This window comes from Symphalangus syndactylus, chromosome 5 (assembly GCF_028878055.3).
Source record: "Symphalangus syndactylus isolate Jambi chromosome 5, NHGRI_mSymSyn1-v2.1_pri, whole genome shotgun sequence".
NCBI lineage: Eukaryota > Metazoa > Chordata > Mammalia > Primates > Hylobatidae > Symphalangus > Symphalangus syndactylus.
This window is the reverse complement of record NC_072427.2, coordinates 57,701,757-57,719,355: the sequence shown is the minus strand read 5'-3', so window position 1 is coordinate 57,719,355 and position 17,599 is coordinate 57,701,757. Positions and strand designations below refer to the sequence as shown.

At 44.6% G+C, this 17,599-nt stretch overlaps 1 protein-coding gene across 3 annotated transcripts; it reads right to left on the bottom strand.

Moving 5' to 3' along the window:
• Nucleotides 1-276: 276 nt before the first annotated feature.
• Nucleotides 277-16,050, bottom strand: GREM1 (gremlin 1, DAN family BMP antagonist). 3 transcript variants are annotated; one of them, XM_055276923.2, is made up of 3 exons: nt 15,790-16,050; nt 4,140-4,254; nt 277-4,016 (listed from the first exon to the last, which is right to left on the bottom strand). In XM_055276923.2, exons 1-3 carry the CDS (start codon nt 15,954-15,956, stop codon nt 3,699-3,701), a joined length of 600 nt encoding a protein of 199 aa, XP_055132898.2. In that variant the 5' UTR covers nt 15,957-16,050; the 3' UTR covers nt 277-3,698. The 3 variants fall into 3 exon arrangements, with proteins under 3 accessions (XP_055132898.2, XP_055132899.2, XP_055132897.2); XM_055276924.2 differs by having other exon boundaries at nt 4,227-4,254; XM_055276922.2 differs by having other exon boundaries at nt 277-4,254.
• Nucleotides 16,051-17,599: the final 1,549 nt, after the last annotated feature.

The following is a 17,599-nucleotide window of genomic DNA, read 5'->3' as shown; positions in this document are numbered from 1 at the left end:
GGCCTCCCTTGTAACACTCTATAGCTCTTCTTTCTGGCTGTGCTCTAGGGAAGAGGCTGGTACTTCCAATTGCAGACCAGCTCTCCCTTGCCACGATCTGAGGTGTCCTACGGAAATCAAGCGGGGTCTGAAAGGCCTAGGCAAAAGGAATACATTCCACTGAAGATCACGGGTGATCCAATTCTCTATTCTACCTCCCTTCCCATGATAAGTGCATCCCTGCTCCACCTCTGCCTTAGGAACACTACCAAACACAAACGCACACTCACACACACAGAAAGAATAGGTTTAATTTATTAGTTGCTCTTTAGCAAAGGCTATATAGAACATTATTGGGGTGAAAATTAAATTCTAGTTACAGATTCATGAAACTTGAAGCCAAATTAGTTTTATGAGACTATCAACTCCCCTTTCATCCTCCTACACAGCAAGGTACCTCAATCATAGTCGATATAATTCTTTGCTGCTTTTAAATGATTAAAGCCAACATAATACATAATGCAGTTGATATTAAATATCTTGAGGAATGACAAATCAATAGAACTACTTTCACTCTTAGGCATTAACTGGTCACTTATAAATGTTCTGTTTATCCACTTTTCATTTTACATTTTCTCCTTAAAAGGACTTTACGTGTGAACTATTCATCATTATCTGCTATTTGTTTGTATACACGCATCATAAGTCTTCCAAAATAACATTTAAAGTCTTTCTTAATATTGCTTTAGAAATGTTAACCTTTAAGGAACATTCAGTTTAAAAAGTAAAGGTTCAGGCACTGACTCAGGAACACATGTTCAGCTAGGTCAAGATTTTGTTTCCCCCGACCAGATAAAAGACTCTAACAACATACAGTGTGCCAGCTTCTTCTTTGCCCAACTCAGAGAAAGTCATATAAAGGAGACAAAGAAAACATGCTTGAAATTACAGTGACCAAAGGATTTGAATTAATAATTACATTAAATAACCATAACTTTTCATTTAACTATTCACATTCCACACAGTGGAAATTATCCTCTCCTCCAGATTTTTCACTTACACTCTTAACTTTGAAGAACTACAGTAACAAAAAACAACTTACAGACTTCCAGGATATGTGTTTTTTTTCTTTTAATGCCAAGCACAAAGTGTACATCATAAAATTCATATTTGGTGTTTGGCATTATTTTAATAGGTACGATCAAGACCACAAATATCTTGCCATAAAAATATTCTACTATAATAATGAAAAAATATATCATTACATCATCAGTGACTCGAATAAAATATGTTACAGATATGGCATTTTCAATGAAAGTTGGAAGACACACCACATTTGTACTAGTCTTAATATAGGCACAGTAAGAAGAACAGATATTTCCCTCTTTGGCTAGTGATGTGCTTTTAGGGTAGTTATGCTGCTGATTATCCAATGAAGTTAGTGTTGAGGAAATTCTCTTTACTTGGGCCAAATCTGCACTTATATGCAAGACTGTGGTACAAGCTCCTAAAAGAAGATTACTGCTGCCAACTTAAGTCATCTCTGTTAACAAAATTGCATGCTTGTGGCAGTTAAAACAAGAGAAATTCAGTGTTCGCTGGTTCTGAATGTCATTTTTCCTCTCTGGTGTGGTTTTACATTTTCAGCTTCTTTCCCTTTTCCTCTCTCCCACCCTCAAAATTCTGCCTTAGCATTTGTGTGCTTAATTAAATCCACTGTGTGCTTTATCGTTGGAGAATGTGGACAATACGAAGATTTGGGGCAGGATCAATACAGTGTATACAAAACACACACACACTGTGTTTGGACAAATTCACCTAGTGTGAGAATCATCAGTAGTGAGTTTAAAAGTTTGAAAATTAGACCCAACATTTTGGGTGTTTAAAATATCTCCCGCTTTCAAATGGCTCCTGTTTAGTTGTTAGATGGGAGAGCACTGGATCAAAACAAAAACAAAATAAAAATAGCTTCCCGAGTTGCAAGGGTTCTCTGAATGCCAGAGCTTTGATGGGCAACTGAATCTCAAGTCTACAGCGTTTGTTTTCCATATTACATAGGACTTGGCTAGGAGGCTGAGAAGATACAAGGCAAAAAGAGTATTCAGGGAGTTTGTATATAAAATCTCAGGCTTGAAGAAAACAGGTTAACCAAATCCGAAGTGCAATAAGATTCACCCACCCTGCACTTTGGCCCTTAGATAAATCCTAAGTAGGCATTGGCAGTAGGCCAAGTTTAATCAGAGGACAGTGCCTACCAGTAGATACTGAATAGTTACAATGTTAGGTCCATCCAACCAGTAGCAGATGGACAGCGAATACACCATGATGCTGTCCTCACCTAACAGGGTCCCCTCAGATCCTCAGTGAGCACATAAAGGAAGGGAGGTCATATCCCTTATATCTCTACCAGGTATTAACACCTAACTACTCTCTAGCCAGAGGCAATTCCCTTTATTTCCTTACTCTCCTCCTGTTCTCTCTAGCCCAATCTCCTGACAATGGTTAAAACAAAAAGACCCCCAAAATATCTCTTGCTAAAACAGAGTAGTCCCTAAACTCTCTCTTAGACTACTGTCAGGTACACTCAGAAGAGGCAGAATCTTTATCAATCAGGTTAGTGGCTCTCAGAAGCATTATGGGAAATAGTGAACTGGAAATCAGCTGATTATAACCACGAAAAAGGAAAGGCATTAGGAATTTCAGCCTCTGAGGTTTCTGTTTAATTCCTACCCCTGTGTAGAGAGTTCTAAACTACCCCTCTTTTCCACCTGAGGGACAAAGCAGGGGTTGGTTTGGTTTAGCTAACTTGCTTGGGTCTGAACATAGGAGTGGTCAATATTTATGTTTTCAGTTTGGTGTTAGGTTTGAACAGATCGCAGTGACAGCCAAAGTTAATCACCTTCTGGCAATCTCATTTCTCCTCTGCTCACTTGGGTTCTGTTAAATACTAGGAAAAGACTTTCTCAGAGGCATCAGCCTCACTGTGTTCTGGTATTGGCCTTTCAAGCTTCTGCAATGTCCCTACTGACTTCTGCTGGGCCTGATTTGGCCTCACCTTCCACCCTCCCTTTCTCACTCCACTATCCTGCTTGTCCTTGCCCACACCAGCCTCTCCCAGAGTCTGGAGGGTCTTCACAAAATGAAAAACATTTGCATCATGGTTAAGTGAATTAATTTAGAAACCTTGGCAAGCAAGAGACCAGACTGACATACTCACTGACAACTTAAGGGATGGACTGTGGGAAGGAGGAGGAAAGGAGAATGCAAGCACAGGTTAAAAGGACTTTTCCATGTCGAATGCAGCACTAAAACAGGTCTCTTGCCCTCAGAGGAGCCTCTTCCATGAACATTCATTCCGAAGGGAGATTCTGGTCCCCAGGAGGGCACAAAAACACAAAGGCAGAACCAGACCATGGCCCCGCCCCTTTAGATGTGAGCCGGGGTGATATGGGTTTCAGGTACATCCCCATTAAAGCAGATATGTTTACAAAATAGGAAGTGCTCTCTAGCAGAGACTGTGTTTCCTCTGGTGACTAAAAACACCCACAGGCACCCATCCACACTCATGCACACGAACTACGCACAAGCAACTCCGGCCAGGAGGCAGCTGGGGGTTCTTCTGGCCTCTAGGTTTAAGCCAAGAAAGGATCTGGTTGTTTTAGGTCTGGGACTTCCTGGGGCTGCATTCCTAGGACAGGCTGGGTGCACCTGGATTTGGCTTAATCCAAATCGATGGAGATGCAACGACACTGCTTCACACGTGTGACTCTCTTCTTCTTGGTAGGTGGCTGTAGTTCAGGGCAGTTGAGTGTGACCATCATGGTAGTGAATTTCTTGGGCTTGCAGAAGGAGCAGGACTGAAAGGAACCTTCCTCCTTCCGGATGTGCCTGGGGATGTAGAAGGAGTTGCACTGGCCGTAACAGAAGCGGTTGATGATGGTGCGACTGTTGCAGCCTTCCTCGTGGATGGTCTGCTTAAGCGGCTGGGTTTTGCACCAGTCTCGCTTCAGGTATTTGCGCTCCGTCACATGCAGGGCCTCTTGGCTGGACTCCAGCACCTCCTCGCCGGGCATGGCAGTGCCCCGCCCTTGGCCCCGCCCCCGGTTCCTGGAGCCAGGCTGCTGGGGCGACTGAGTCTGCTCTGAGTCATTGTGCTGGGCCTTGTCTGGCGGGGGGATGGCACCTTGGGACCCTTTCTTTTTCCCTTCAGCAGCCGGCAGCAGGGTCCCCAAGAGGAGAAGCAGGGCTCCCACCGTGTAGGCTGTGCGGCTCATACTAAAGGAAGGAAGCACAGAGAGGGGAAGACACAAAACATGGCAAAGTTAATTTAAAAATTAATAATAATAGCACCTAGCATTTAAACGCACTTGTTAAAACACTTACGTAAAATATTCCATTTACTTCTCACAGTACCTGTATGAATTAGGTACTATTATCTCCATGACCCAGCCGTCAATCCATGGAGTAACTCCCCCAGAGTCTCACAGTGACTAAGTCAAGGCTTAAACTCAGCCAGGGCCTAGCTCTTCTCTGCACCTATTCTCACAAGAACATCTTCCTGGCCTCTGGCACCAACCATTTGACTTTGTATTACGTTCACTTAACTATATCCATTCTTGTATTTGGTAATATTTAGTAAGCTCCTACTATGTTAATGCCATATGACCTTTGCACCTTTTGAGGAGAACTTATTTTCTATTTTGTTTTACAGCAAGATGAATTAACCTCTCTGCCCAGAGGACTTCATTCCTCCGGAAATGTCCCAGTCTTTTCTCCCCAACTAGCCTGAGGCTTCCTGAGCTGTGAATGCTTATGAGACTTTGCATTTTTATCATATGTGGAAGGAGAGATTCATGGAGACTAGAAGGCATTTGACAGAGCAAAAACAACAAAATAGGAAAGGTCGAAAACAACAAAACAGGAAAGGTCGAGATCCTGGTGCAGTAACTTGCTATCTGATCTTAAGGATGTCACTTTGTCTCTCAATAAATGACTCCATTAAAGCGAAGATACCAATACTTCGTCTCCCCAGGTAGGTTGTTCAGATCCAACTCGATGTCAATGTGAAAGCAATTGGAGAACTAACCAAACGTGTGGCAGTACTGCAGATAGAACGAAAGACAGTAGCATGTAGGTGACGTGACTCATGAGGCTTCACCTCTCACCTTATTCTCATCTTGAAACTGGGCACAGATACTCAATGTATCATTCTTTGTACCACGATATACATTTTTCTACCTTTTAAATAGTGAAATATGTCACTCACATGTGTCTGTGTATATACAATCTAAAAGGTAGAAAAATGGGCATGATAGAACAAGTACGTGCAAATATTTACATTAATAAATGGCGTGGGCATGTTGAATAAATTAGTGGCAATGGATTACTGTGGATAGGTCTGAAGCTAGACATGGGTCTGAAAGGGCAGTGACATGTGAACAATGGCAAAAAATAACAAGGAGGTGAGGTGAGGGAAAAACAACAAAAAATAGGAAACCATAGACAGAGAGAGAAAAGAATGAATGAAGTGAAGAATGCAATTCAGAGAAAGGGGAACTCTTCTACAAGTTGAGTGTTCAGGGGAGGTAGTAAAGGCAGACAGAAAAGGCAGAAGAAGACGAGGAGGTGGAGAAGGAGCAGCATATTTTTAAAAAGGAGAGTGCAAGAGAGAAGCCTCAGACTAAAAAGATTTTCCTCCTGGGACAGTGCTTCTTAGACTTGAAAGCACAGACAATTGGCCAGATGTGGTGGCTCACGCCTGTAATCCCAGCACTTTGGGAGGTCGAGGCGGGTGGATCACGAGGTCAGGAGATCAACACCATCCTGGCGAACACGGTGAAACCCCGTCTCTACTAAAAATACAAAAAATTAGCCGGGTGTAGTGGTGGGCACCTGTAGTCCCAGCTACTTGGGAGGCTGAGGCAGGAGAATGGCGTGAACCCAGGGGGCGGAGCTTGCAGTGAGCCGAGATTGCGCCACTGCACTCCAGCCTGGGTAATTGAGTGAGACTCTGTCTCAAAAAAAAAAAAAAAAAAGGAAAGAAAGAAAGAAAAAAGAAAAAGTGCAGACAATATCTGGGGATATTGTGAAGATGTAGATTATGATTCAGCAGGTCTGCCTTTTTATTAAGCTTTGAGGAGCAAGCCCTATAAGCACTTGCTGCCATGGGGCACGGAGAGAATTATTAAAGTGTGGAGGGATTTTCTTTTCAATGGATGCAGTTTCAAATTCACAGCCTCCCTCCTGCGGCCATCACAACAATCGGACCTGAATCCTGAAGGTTCTCCTGTCCCACTCCTATGGTTTTCTGAACCTAAGAACACAGCTGTGTAGAACCTATTTTCCTTCTCTCTTTGGAATACCAGTATTACATATAATAACCACTAAGTGCAACTTAACAGTAACCTTATTATTTCTCCCACCAAAACTGGACAGGTTGGTATTATTAGAGCAATTACCTTGTACAAAGGCAGTGTAAGATCTAGATTTTCTAATGAACAGCACATGGTAAGTAAACATCATTCAACCCTAGAATAATGTCAAATTAAAATAACTAAACATTGAATTTAAGATATCTTTAAATGGCACCATCTTTCCAACATTAACATAGTACTTTTAGACCAGTTCAAGTTTGGAGCTGATAATGTGACATTCAGCTTCTACTCCGACTGTAGGTTTCCCAGCTTTGGTCAGTTTACATTACAACATCCCTGCTCTTTATACAGAGCTTTTGTTTTACCCCAACAACCAAAAAATTAATTTACTTTGTCTTTTTTAAAAAAGCACTTATACCATACCATGCTGTTTGTGTTACTGTAGCCTTGTAGTATAGTTTGAAGTCAGGTAGCATGATGCCTCCAGCTTTGTTCTTTTTGCTTAGGATTGTCTTGGCTATACGGGCTCTTTTTTTGGTTCCATATGAAATTTAAAGTAGTTTTTTCTAATTCTGTGAAGGAAGCCAATGGTAGCTTGATGGGGATAACACTGAATCTATAAATTAATTTGGGCAGTATGGCCATTTTCATAATATTGATTCTTCCTATCCATGAGCATGGAATGTTTTTCCATTTGTTTGTGTCCTCTCTTATTACCTTGAGCAGTAGTTTGTAGTTCTCCTTGAAGAGGTCCTTCACATCCCTTGTAAGTTGGATTCCTAGGTATTTTATTCTCTTTGTAGCACTTGTGAATGGGAGTGCACTCATGATTTGGCTCTGTTTGTCTATTATTGGTGTATAGGAATGCTTGTGATTTTTGCACATTTATTTTGTATCCTGAGACTTTGCTGAAGTTGCTTATCAGCTTAAGGAGATTTTGGGCTGAGATGATGGGGTTTTCTAAATACACAATCATGTTATCTGCAAACAGAGACAATTTGACTTCCTCTCTTCCTATTTGAATACCTTTATTTGTCTTGCCTGATTGCCCTGGCCAGAACTTCCAACAGTATGTTGAATAGGAGTGGTGAGAAAGGGCATCCTTGTCTTGTGCTTGTTTTCAAAGAGAATGCTTCCAGCTTTTGCCCATTCAGTATGATATTGGCTGTGGGTTTGTCATAAATAACTCTTATTATTTTGAGATATGTTTCACCAATACCTAGTTTATTGAGAGTTTTTAACATGAAGAGGTGTTGAATTTTATCAAAGGCCTTTTCTGCATCTATTGAGATAATCATGTGGTTCTTTTGCATTTGCTGAGGAGTATTTTACTTCTAATTATGTGGTCAATTTTAGAATAAGTGCGATGTGGTGCTGAGAATAATATATATTCTGTTGATTTGGAGTGGAGAGTTCTGTAGATGTCTATGAAAAAACTACTTTAAATTTCATATAGAACCAAAAAAGAGCCCATATAGCTAAGACAATCCTAAGCAAAAAGAACAATGCTGGAGGCATCACGCTACCTGACTTCAAACTGTACCACAAGGCTACAGTAACCAAAACAGCATGGTACTGGTACCAAAGCAGATATATAGACCAATGGAACAGAACAGAGGCCTCAGAAATAACACCACACATCTACAACCATCTGATCTTTGACAAACCTGACAAAAACAAGAAATGGGGAAAGGATTCCCTATTTAATAAATAGGGTTGGCAAAACTGGCTAGCCATATGCAGAAAACTGAAACTGGACCCCTTCCTTACACTTTATGCAAAAATTAATTCAAGATGGATTAAAGACTTAAATGTAAGACCTAAAACCATAAAAATCCTAGAAGAAAACCAGGGCAACACCATTCAGGACATAGGCATGGGCAAAGACTTCATGACTAAAACACCAAAAGCAATGGCAACAAAAGCCAAAATTGACAAATTGGATCTAATTAAACTAAAGAGCTTCTGCATGGCAAAAGAAATTACCATCAGAGTGAACAGGCAACCCACAGAATGGGAGAAAATTTTTGCAATCTATCCATCTGACAAAGGGCTAATATCCAGAATCTACCATGAACTCAAACAAATTTACAAGAAAAAAGCAAACGACCCCATCAAAAAGTGGGCAAAGGATATGAACAGACACTTCTCAAAAGAAGACATTTATGGGGCCAGCAAACATATGAAAAAAAGCTTATCATCAGTGGTCATTAGAGAAATGCAAATCAAAACCACAATGAGATACCATTTCACGCCAGTTAGAATGGCGATCATTAAAAAGTCAGGAAACAATAGATATTGGAGAGGATGCAGAGAAATAGGAACACTTTTACACTGTTGGTGGGAGCGTAAATTAGTTCAACCATTGTGGAAGACAGTGTGGCAATTCCTCAAGGATCTAGAACCAGAAATACCATTTGACCCAGCAATCCTATTACTGGGTATAGACCTAAAGGATTATAAATCATTTTAATATAAAGACACATGCACACGTTTATTGCAGTACTATTCACAATAGCAAAGACTTGGAGCCAACCCAAGTGCTCATCAATGATAGACTGAATTAAGACAATGTGGCACATATACACCATGGAATACTATGCAGCCATAAAAAGGATGAGTTCATGTCCTTTGCAGGGACATGGATGAAGCCAAAAACCATCATTCTCAACAAACTAACACAGGAACAGAAAACCAAACACCGCATGCTCTCACTCATAAGTGGGAGTTGAACAATGAGAACACATGGACACAGGGAGGGGAACATCAAACACTGGGGCCTATCAGGGGTGGGGGGCTAAGCCAGGGGTAGCATTAGGAGAAATACCTAATGTAGATGATGGGTTGATAGGTGCAGCAAACCACCATGGCACGTGTATACCTATGTAACAAACCTGCACGTTCTGCACATGTATCCCAGAACTTAAAGTATAATAAAAAAAAAGAAAAAAGCACTTATGAGAAAAGTCCAGTTATAATACAGGACTGAATTTTTCCAGAGACTAGGATAAGACAGTGTGGCAATTCCTCAAGGAGCCCTCTCCTGGTCTCAAAGTATATTGTGAATTTGAGAAGGTTTCACGAATTTCTGGTATTTATTCAATTGGTACAAAGATCTAAAATAAAATATAACACAATTCAGTTGCTCCCCATTTCAGAGGAGGAGTACAGGAGATGGCCCCAGGCCTATGCCCCAATCTTCCTCCATACCTCCTGAAAATGGCCTCCAGACAAATTCACCCCTCCTAGACCAGGACCCTCTCAGTTTGTCATCCCAGAGGCCAATCCGAGACTAACTGGGAATGTATGTTGACTGCATAGGACAGGTTTACCTCATAAGGCCCCTTCCATAAACATCTATTCGAAAAATACAATTTTATTTCTCTGAACCAACTTAAGCCTTTCTTTATACTCAACTTTTCCTTCTTGGCATTTTCACATCTGATATTGAGTAAATATCTAGTCTGAGAGTTGATGAGGGCTTATTCATCACCTTACCCTCAGTGCCTGGCACAAGGCAGGTGCTTATAAAAATTTGGTAAATGCATGATTATTATGAACCTCATTGATTTACAGAGTTACCATTCTTCGCATTTTAAAATGCCTTCACCAGTGCCCATGAGCAGAAGAGCCAATTGCTATCCTTTGGATGTCTGACTCTCAGTGTGGCAAATTCCTTCCGTCCTAGAGAGCTTCCTAAGACTTGTCTTTCTTTTTCTTGGAAAACTCCAAATGTCCCTGACTTTTTACCTGTTCTCGTATGGAATGCTATGGGTTTCATTTTCTAATTGAAGCCATTGAAATTAATACTATGGCGGAAGCCAATAGCAGAGCTATAAATTCAAAATTAGTCCACTATGGTTTTCAGTTTTAATTGCAACAGACTTTCTCTTTCTACGGGAGTGTGCCTACCTTCTAAGCCAAAGGGTCTGGAGTGACAGACAGGCTTTTTTTTTTTTTTCTTTAAAGAAAAGTACAATTTTCCTCAAAATAAGATTTATTAGCAATGGAAAATGGAAATGAAATGTTTTTTCATTTTTTAAAACTCTATTCTTCAAAAATCTTTAGTACTTATTGTAAGATGTCTGAGTTGTCAACCTTTGTTTATTCAGAGAGAAGTAAACACCAACTTCAAGAATGTCAGTCGAGACCTCAGCTTCTCAGAGAACAGCAGTGCTCTGAGGCACACTAGCTGCTCTACATGAGTGACAGTAAGCAGGGTAAGAATTATAATTCATAGTGGAACCAGGGCTCCGCCACATCCTTGTCAATCACCCAACCTCTCCCCACCCCCAGACTGCTCTTGATTCTTCAGTGAAGGAAATACGAATGATGTGCACTTGAAATCCCAGTTGTAGTGTCACCAAATAATGTGCACTTTGTAAATATCAGAGATGTAGAGGAAATGCAGAAGATGTACATTTCTTGAGGACAATTCTTTTCCGCAGCAACATGTAGAAGGGTGTCCCACGGTAAAAATTCAGTGCATAGCTCATCCAGACTTAGGTTCCTATGACATCATCCATGCGCCGTCATTAGCTGCAAACACTTTATGGTAAATTCCACCACTTATGAAATGGCCTATTCATATCATTAAATTAAATTAAATTAAGCTGCATCTCATAGACTCAGGGTGCATCAAGATACCTAACATCTCCGTTGATTCTCTTTTGCAGACAGTATATCTTCTTTTCAAACTCTGCCTCAACCTCCCATCAGTGCAGTTCAGCTTCTTCAAGAAATGTGATGGTATTCTCATCATGAGTTTTCTTTGCAACTGTCCACCGCCAAGTCTCACCCCATCTCCATCATTTTTTCTCTTTGCCTCTATCCTCTCTTCCATTCTACTTGTCCCAGAGGACACGTACTCTCAAAGCAGGTCCTCTCTACAGCATGCTTTCCTTCCAGTTTCCCTTAGGGATCAAGAGTAAACATCTACAAGCAAGATAAGCCATATTAACCACCTCTATCCTGTGCAGGTCATGGCAATGTATTCCAATTTTCACAAATCCTCTAGGAACACAATATTCTAATTCTGAGGACTGAGAAATAAAAATGGTATATGTATGACCTGTTTCCAGTGTTCATGATGTCTTTGGGAAAGTTTAAGCCAGCTCTTTCCATCATTCTTCTTGCTGTATTTCTCATTTCAGCTAAGCAACCTGCTCATAATCAGTGAAAGGGAGTTTTGAGTAGGAATTACATGAAGGCCAAATGTCTGTGCATGGACTTCTGGTCAGTTCCTCCTGATGAATCAAGTTTTAGAAAGACATTCAATAGGCATGACATCAATTATTCTCCCAGCATAAGAAATAGTGGAAGTGACTACAAATGCTCTAAGTGCAGGCCAGGTTTTATAAGGATTTATTCCTTTTTCTCAGGTCTAAATCTTTGGGAAAAGTATAGCTTATTTTTAATTTGATCTTTAATTTTTAAAAAGACAATTGTGTTGATTTTCTTTTTCAGAGAAGTTGCACCAAGGAGATAAGAAGAATTCTTTGTTGGCACACAGGTAGAGGATAAAGTCTCATCCCCTTTGTGTTGTAAGAACCCTAAACAGCCTCTCTAGTCTGAAGACCAGGTTGGCTAAATCAGGCTGGGGCCCAACATTGCATAGGACAGGGAAGAGACCACCTGGTTGTGAAATATCTCAGGAGCTCTATGTTTGTCAAAGATCTTCTTAGGAAAGTTAATGACTATATACAATTCTTGAGGTCAACAAGAAACGAGTTAGAAAGTAATAAATTATTAAACGTTCACTGAGCATCACTGCTGAGAGACGGCCAAGTTACAGGTTCTGTTCTGTAGTGAAAGATGTGTTAGTCACTGCGTAATGTGGGACTCAGGATTTTTTTTTGAGATGTCATCCAGGCTGGGGTGCACTGGCACGATATCAGCTCACTGCAACCTCCACCTCCTGGGCTCAAGTGATTCTCCTGCCTCAGCCTCCCAAGTAGCTGAGATTACAGGCGCCTGCCACCACACCCAGCTAATTTTTGTATTTTTAGTAGAGACAGCGTTTCACTGTGTTGGCCAGGCTGGTCTCAAACTCCTGACCTCGTGATCCGCCTGCCTCAGTCTCCCGAAAGTGCTAGGATTACAAGCGTGAGCCACCTCACCCGGCCAGGATTCCAGATTTAATTTCAGAACTACCCTGTGATATATCCTGGTTCTGTGTAACATTACTACTTTTCCTAACACCATTACTAATAATAAGAGTTACCTTTTATTTTGAAGCCCTTACTGTGCCAGGCATTATGCTGAATTCTGACCCAATTTTATCATTTATTTTTCATAACAAAGTATGAGGTAGATGATATCATCTTCCTTTTACCAATCAGGGAATCTACACTCAGAAAAGTTAGAGATTTGTCCAAGGTCACACAGCTCATAAGTGGGAGAGCCAGCGTTTTTTGTTTGTTTGTTTTGTTTTCGTTTTTTTTGTTTTGTTTTGTTTTTTGACGGAGTTTTCACTCATGTTGCCCAGGCTGGAACGCAATGGCGCTATCTGGGCTCACCACAACCTCTGCCTCCCGGATTCAAGCAATTCTCCTGCCTCAGCCTCCCAAGTAGCTGGGATTACAGGCATGTACCACCATGCCTGGCTAATTTTGTATTTTTAGTAGAGACGGGATTTTTCCATGTTGGTCAGGCTGGTCTCGAGCTCCCGACCTCAGGTGATCGGTCCTCCTTGGCCTCCCAAAGTGCTGGGATTACCGGCGTGAGCCACTGCGCCCGGCCAAGCCAGTGGTTTAAACCCAATTCTATCTAGCCCCAAACACAGGTCCTTAACCACTGTCCTATTGACACCCAGTGCTGTCCTTAACAGTGGGTCAATGGATATGTTTTCTAATGCAATACAATTTGAAGAGTGCTATAAATAAAATAATTATTTTGCATCTTCATGTTCACATGTGAATAAAAAGATTTCTCTTGTCTCAGGAATTCCTGTTGTACTTTGAATTTCTAAGAGCATATGTTAAAACTAAAGAAAATTCCTTGCAGATCTAAGACACCGGCTGGTAGCACTTGCCTGATGGTTGCCTTTTGGTTAGAGGCTGCTGTCACCTCCTCTAACCACTGTCCCCCACCTGCCTTCCTTTACATAAGAGGTTTATATTTCCTGGCTGTCCTTTACTCTCTGTTGTGGAACATGCTCCACAGCCTTGCTGTCAACAAGCAGTTCTTGGGGGAGGTGTCTGTGGCATGAAATTTCTTTGCATTTTATCACTTTTAATACTTGACCATTAAGACTGAAGGCATCTTCGGCTTAGTTTCAAAGACAGGGTAGGCAGCCCTCATTCAGAGATGTGGGACATAATAGGTTTTTATTCTTCCCTGTGTAACTACTCACATAAAGACCGCATTAGCCAACCTGGATTTCCTACAGAGCATGGGTTACCAAAACATTTCACTAAAAATGAACTTTTAAGAAAATAGGAAACCTGTGAAATTACAAAGTTTACAAAAGACTCTAATTCCTACAATGACCTGGAGGTTAAACACACACACACATACACACACACACGTACTGCCACTACCCTGCTAAAAATCCCTTAAATAGTTAATATTAACAATTTGACAGTGCCATTTATCCAGAGATAGTAATCAAATCACCTACTGTTGTAGACTTGGCTTGGGGGGCAGTGAGAATATACAGTTTTCTTAAGATCTTTCCCTCCTTGCTTTGAAAAGTACATCCCCCCTCAAGACTCTCATGCTCCCCCTCCTTCCAAAAAAAGAGAAAAGGGGAGGGGGAAGCCCTAGGGATGAAAGAGGACTCCTCACCCTAGAATGGGGTTATCTTAACCTCTTCTACGCTATTTATTTAACTTGTGTGTACAGCCAGAAGGAAGCCACTACTCTGGGGTCCCTGGGACAGCTTAAAACCCTAGTGACCCACTTAACACAGTAGATTGTTTTAATCAGTTCGTGTCCTGGCACCATCTCGAAGGGGAACATAAACAGACGCGCACACCGCTCAGATTTGCTCTTTCCAGCAGGAGATCCAATTACCTATCGGTGGTCACCCCTCTGCCCTCGGACCGTTGCAGAGGAGATTTTAACCCCTAACGCTGAGGCTGTGTTTCTGTCTATAAGAGCCGAGATTCGGAGTCGGTCGAGGAGGGGAAGGTAGTAGACGGGCTCGACCCGGGAGCGCTTTAGGGACAGCTCCGGGCGCGCGGGAATTTCTTCACAGCAGAGGCTGGTCACCTGCCGTTCGTCCCTCCCCGCCTGGCCCGGGGACCGTCGCCAGAGCCTGGCGCAGGCAAATAAATGCCAAGCTGGGGCGCCCCCAAGGAAGAGCTGCGATCTGAAGGTAACGCCAAGCGAGAGCGGTGGCGCGTCTATCCTTCCGGAGCCTGTAGTCTACAAATAACTCCGGCCAGCAAGGAGGTGACAGCCCCAATGTACCTCCCACTCCTCTACTATGGCCTTGCTGCGCAAGCTGTGGAGCGGCCAGCGGAGCCAGCCGGACAGCGAGAAAGAACGAAAGACGCCCAGCTCGTTGCAGCCGCCAACCTGCCTCAGCCGCCAGTCCCTAGTCCTCAGGAGCTAGTGACGCGCAGCGAGGCGAGGCCGGGGCCTCTAGAACACAGTTTAAGGGGTGCGCGCGTAAGTGGGAACCAGCCGGTGGCCGCTGCCCGGCGCCAGAACGTCTACCATTCAGGCCGGGCGTGCGCGGGGCCGGGAAGAGGCTGGAGTAGAGAAGCGAGCGCCCGCGAGTGCGTGGCCGGTCCGCTAGCGCGTGTGGTGTGTGCCTTGTGAGCACTGCGGGTTCGCTGGACCCCGCGGCCAGGGCCGCGCTCCGCACCCCAGCTGTCGGGTTACCCACCGTTCGGTTTTCCGCTGTGGCTGAACACAACGGCTCTGCCCTTGCCAGTCTCCATCTCACCTCGGGGATGGACGAATGCACACATCATGGATTATCCGGATGCTCCAACCAGCGGACTCCAATAGGCGCCCCAAGACGCCCCCAGACCCAGCGCGGCGCCTCAAGCACATGGGACCCTCTCAAGGCAACTCGCCGCGCAGTCAGTGGCCCACACGTAGATCCGGATGCTCCTGCGCTCCGGCGGCCCGGACTTCGCGCCCTCGCTAAGCGGGCGCGTCTGCCAGGCGCTGCTGCCACCAGCACCAGGCGTATTCGGGGGCCTCCGGGAGGTGAAAACGGGATGTGGGGGTCATCCTGCCCGCTCCTGACAACCTTTTTTCCTACGTTTCCCTGCAGACCCAGAGCAGCGAGGTCACGGTGTCCGCAGCCTCAGCAGGAAGGACCCCGCGATGGTTCTTCACGATTCACGCCCGCGAACAGCGCACCCGGGCCTGCGCGCACGGAGGGCTGCCGCGCGTGGAACTGAGCGGGTCCTGCGGTTGGTTTGCGGCCCTCTTCCGCCACCCGCCTCACACCCCTGCCGGGTGCGTCCGCGCTCACCTGTCAGTGCGGCGGGTCCTCGGGGCCTGCGCTTTCGACGCGTGGCGCTGAGTGCGGCCGCGGCCAGAGCCGCCGGGGCTCGGCGCGGAGTCAGCGGGACCGAGAGTGACGCGGCGGCCGTGCACTGGGTCGCCCGGTTCGCGGAAGGCGCACCGAGTGCCAGGCATCGCGCCGTCTCCCGTTTAAATGCCGGCGGCAGAGCGCGGCGCCCGGGGCCGCGCCTCTCCATTGGCCAGGCGCCGCCGCCGCCGCCAGACCCGCTATCCGCCCCCCTTCCCGGTACTGCCCCCGCCTCCCGCACCCCTCCTGCTTCCCCGCGGGGTCCCCTCTCCGCCCGCCTCTCCTCTTTGTCTGCTCCCCCCGCCCGGGCCGGCTGGGAGAGGTCACCCCAGGGAACCGCGCCTGGAATGCACAGCAAATCACATTTTCCGCTCCCGTTGGAGAGGGAAGAGCGGGAGGAAATCCCCCCGGCTCCTGGCCCCTCATTCCTTCTCTGCCCCAGGTCTGGGCTTCCCCTGTCGGCCGCCCGGCATCGCCTGAGTTGGTCCCGCGCTCAGTCGCCGAGACTGCACTGGGAAGCGCAAGATCTCCGTGGGATCGTGCCAGATGCGGCCATTCTTCCCCTCTGGAGGGAACGGGACTGCGGGATGCTCTGGTAGAGCGGCCGTCGTGGCTCCCGCGCGGCCCCGCCCGAGGCCCCCAACTTCGAGGGCGCTGACCCCGGCGCCCCCGTTAACCTGGCGGGCTCGCCGGCCGCCAGCAGGAGCCTGTCGCCAACATGGCACCCTCCTCTCCTCGCCCGCCACGGCGGCCTCGGCTGTGAGTGTACAGAGGGGAGTCACGGGAGGAGAATAAAACTAAAAGGACCGTCAAAAGTCAAGGCTTCCGTTCCTAAATTATCTTAAGAGAGAGAGAGAAAGCAGTCACTGGGAGAGAGGGGTTTTCTGTAGCATATCAAAGACGAATAAATCAGGAAAATAAAACGTTAGATGAGGAAGTAACTTCCCAGAAATTTAGGACAAAAACCTAAAACCAATGTCACATTCCGGATACCAAGTACATAAATAGTTTTAGAAAGATGAGCGAACACTTTCATTTGTTCTCTTAGCTTGAAAAATTGGTTCCTCAAAGAGGCCGTAAGTTTTGTGTGTCGAAGCTAAAGTCCGTGCAAAAATTAACACGTCTGCAAGATCTGCAGACCAGCTCCATCAGCCACGACAAATGAAGACTTTGCAAAAGATTTGCTACAGAAGGAAATATGAAGGTGTCTGTATTGTCTAAAGCAAAATAAACAAAACAATGAAATCAATCAAAAGATACTTACGAAACACCCGTAATTTAAGTACTTGACTAGGGAAACAAGACCAGACCAGAAAACAGCCTATTTTTTTTTCTCTTTAGTCCGGCGTTAGGGGGAAGAAGCAAGAAACATCTACTAGATGCTGTTAGGAACGTGAAATAGATATTTTTAAATAAATGAAGCAAGAAGGAAGTCTGCATTAGTATCTTTAAAATCTTAGTCCTCTGAATGTTTTGATTGTGCAGATGGCAGTTTCTACACATGAACTCGAGGCTGCACTTTACAATTCTCAATCATTTTTTTGTTAAATCATCCAGTGAGCCACAGTTTGTAGCTGCCTGCAGGATGAGAGCATTGAACCAGCGTGAAGACCTGTCTTGCTCACTTGGGCTCCTGGAGAGATAGGTAATCAGAAATACACAAAATACTTAGGCGATGACCAGTTCAGTCGAAGCCCACTACCAAGCTGTATTGGAGCCAGCTGCTCTCCCAACGTGCAAACTGCTGTAC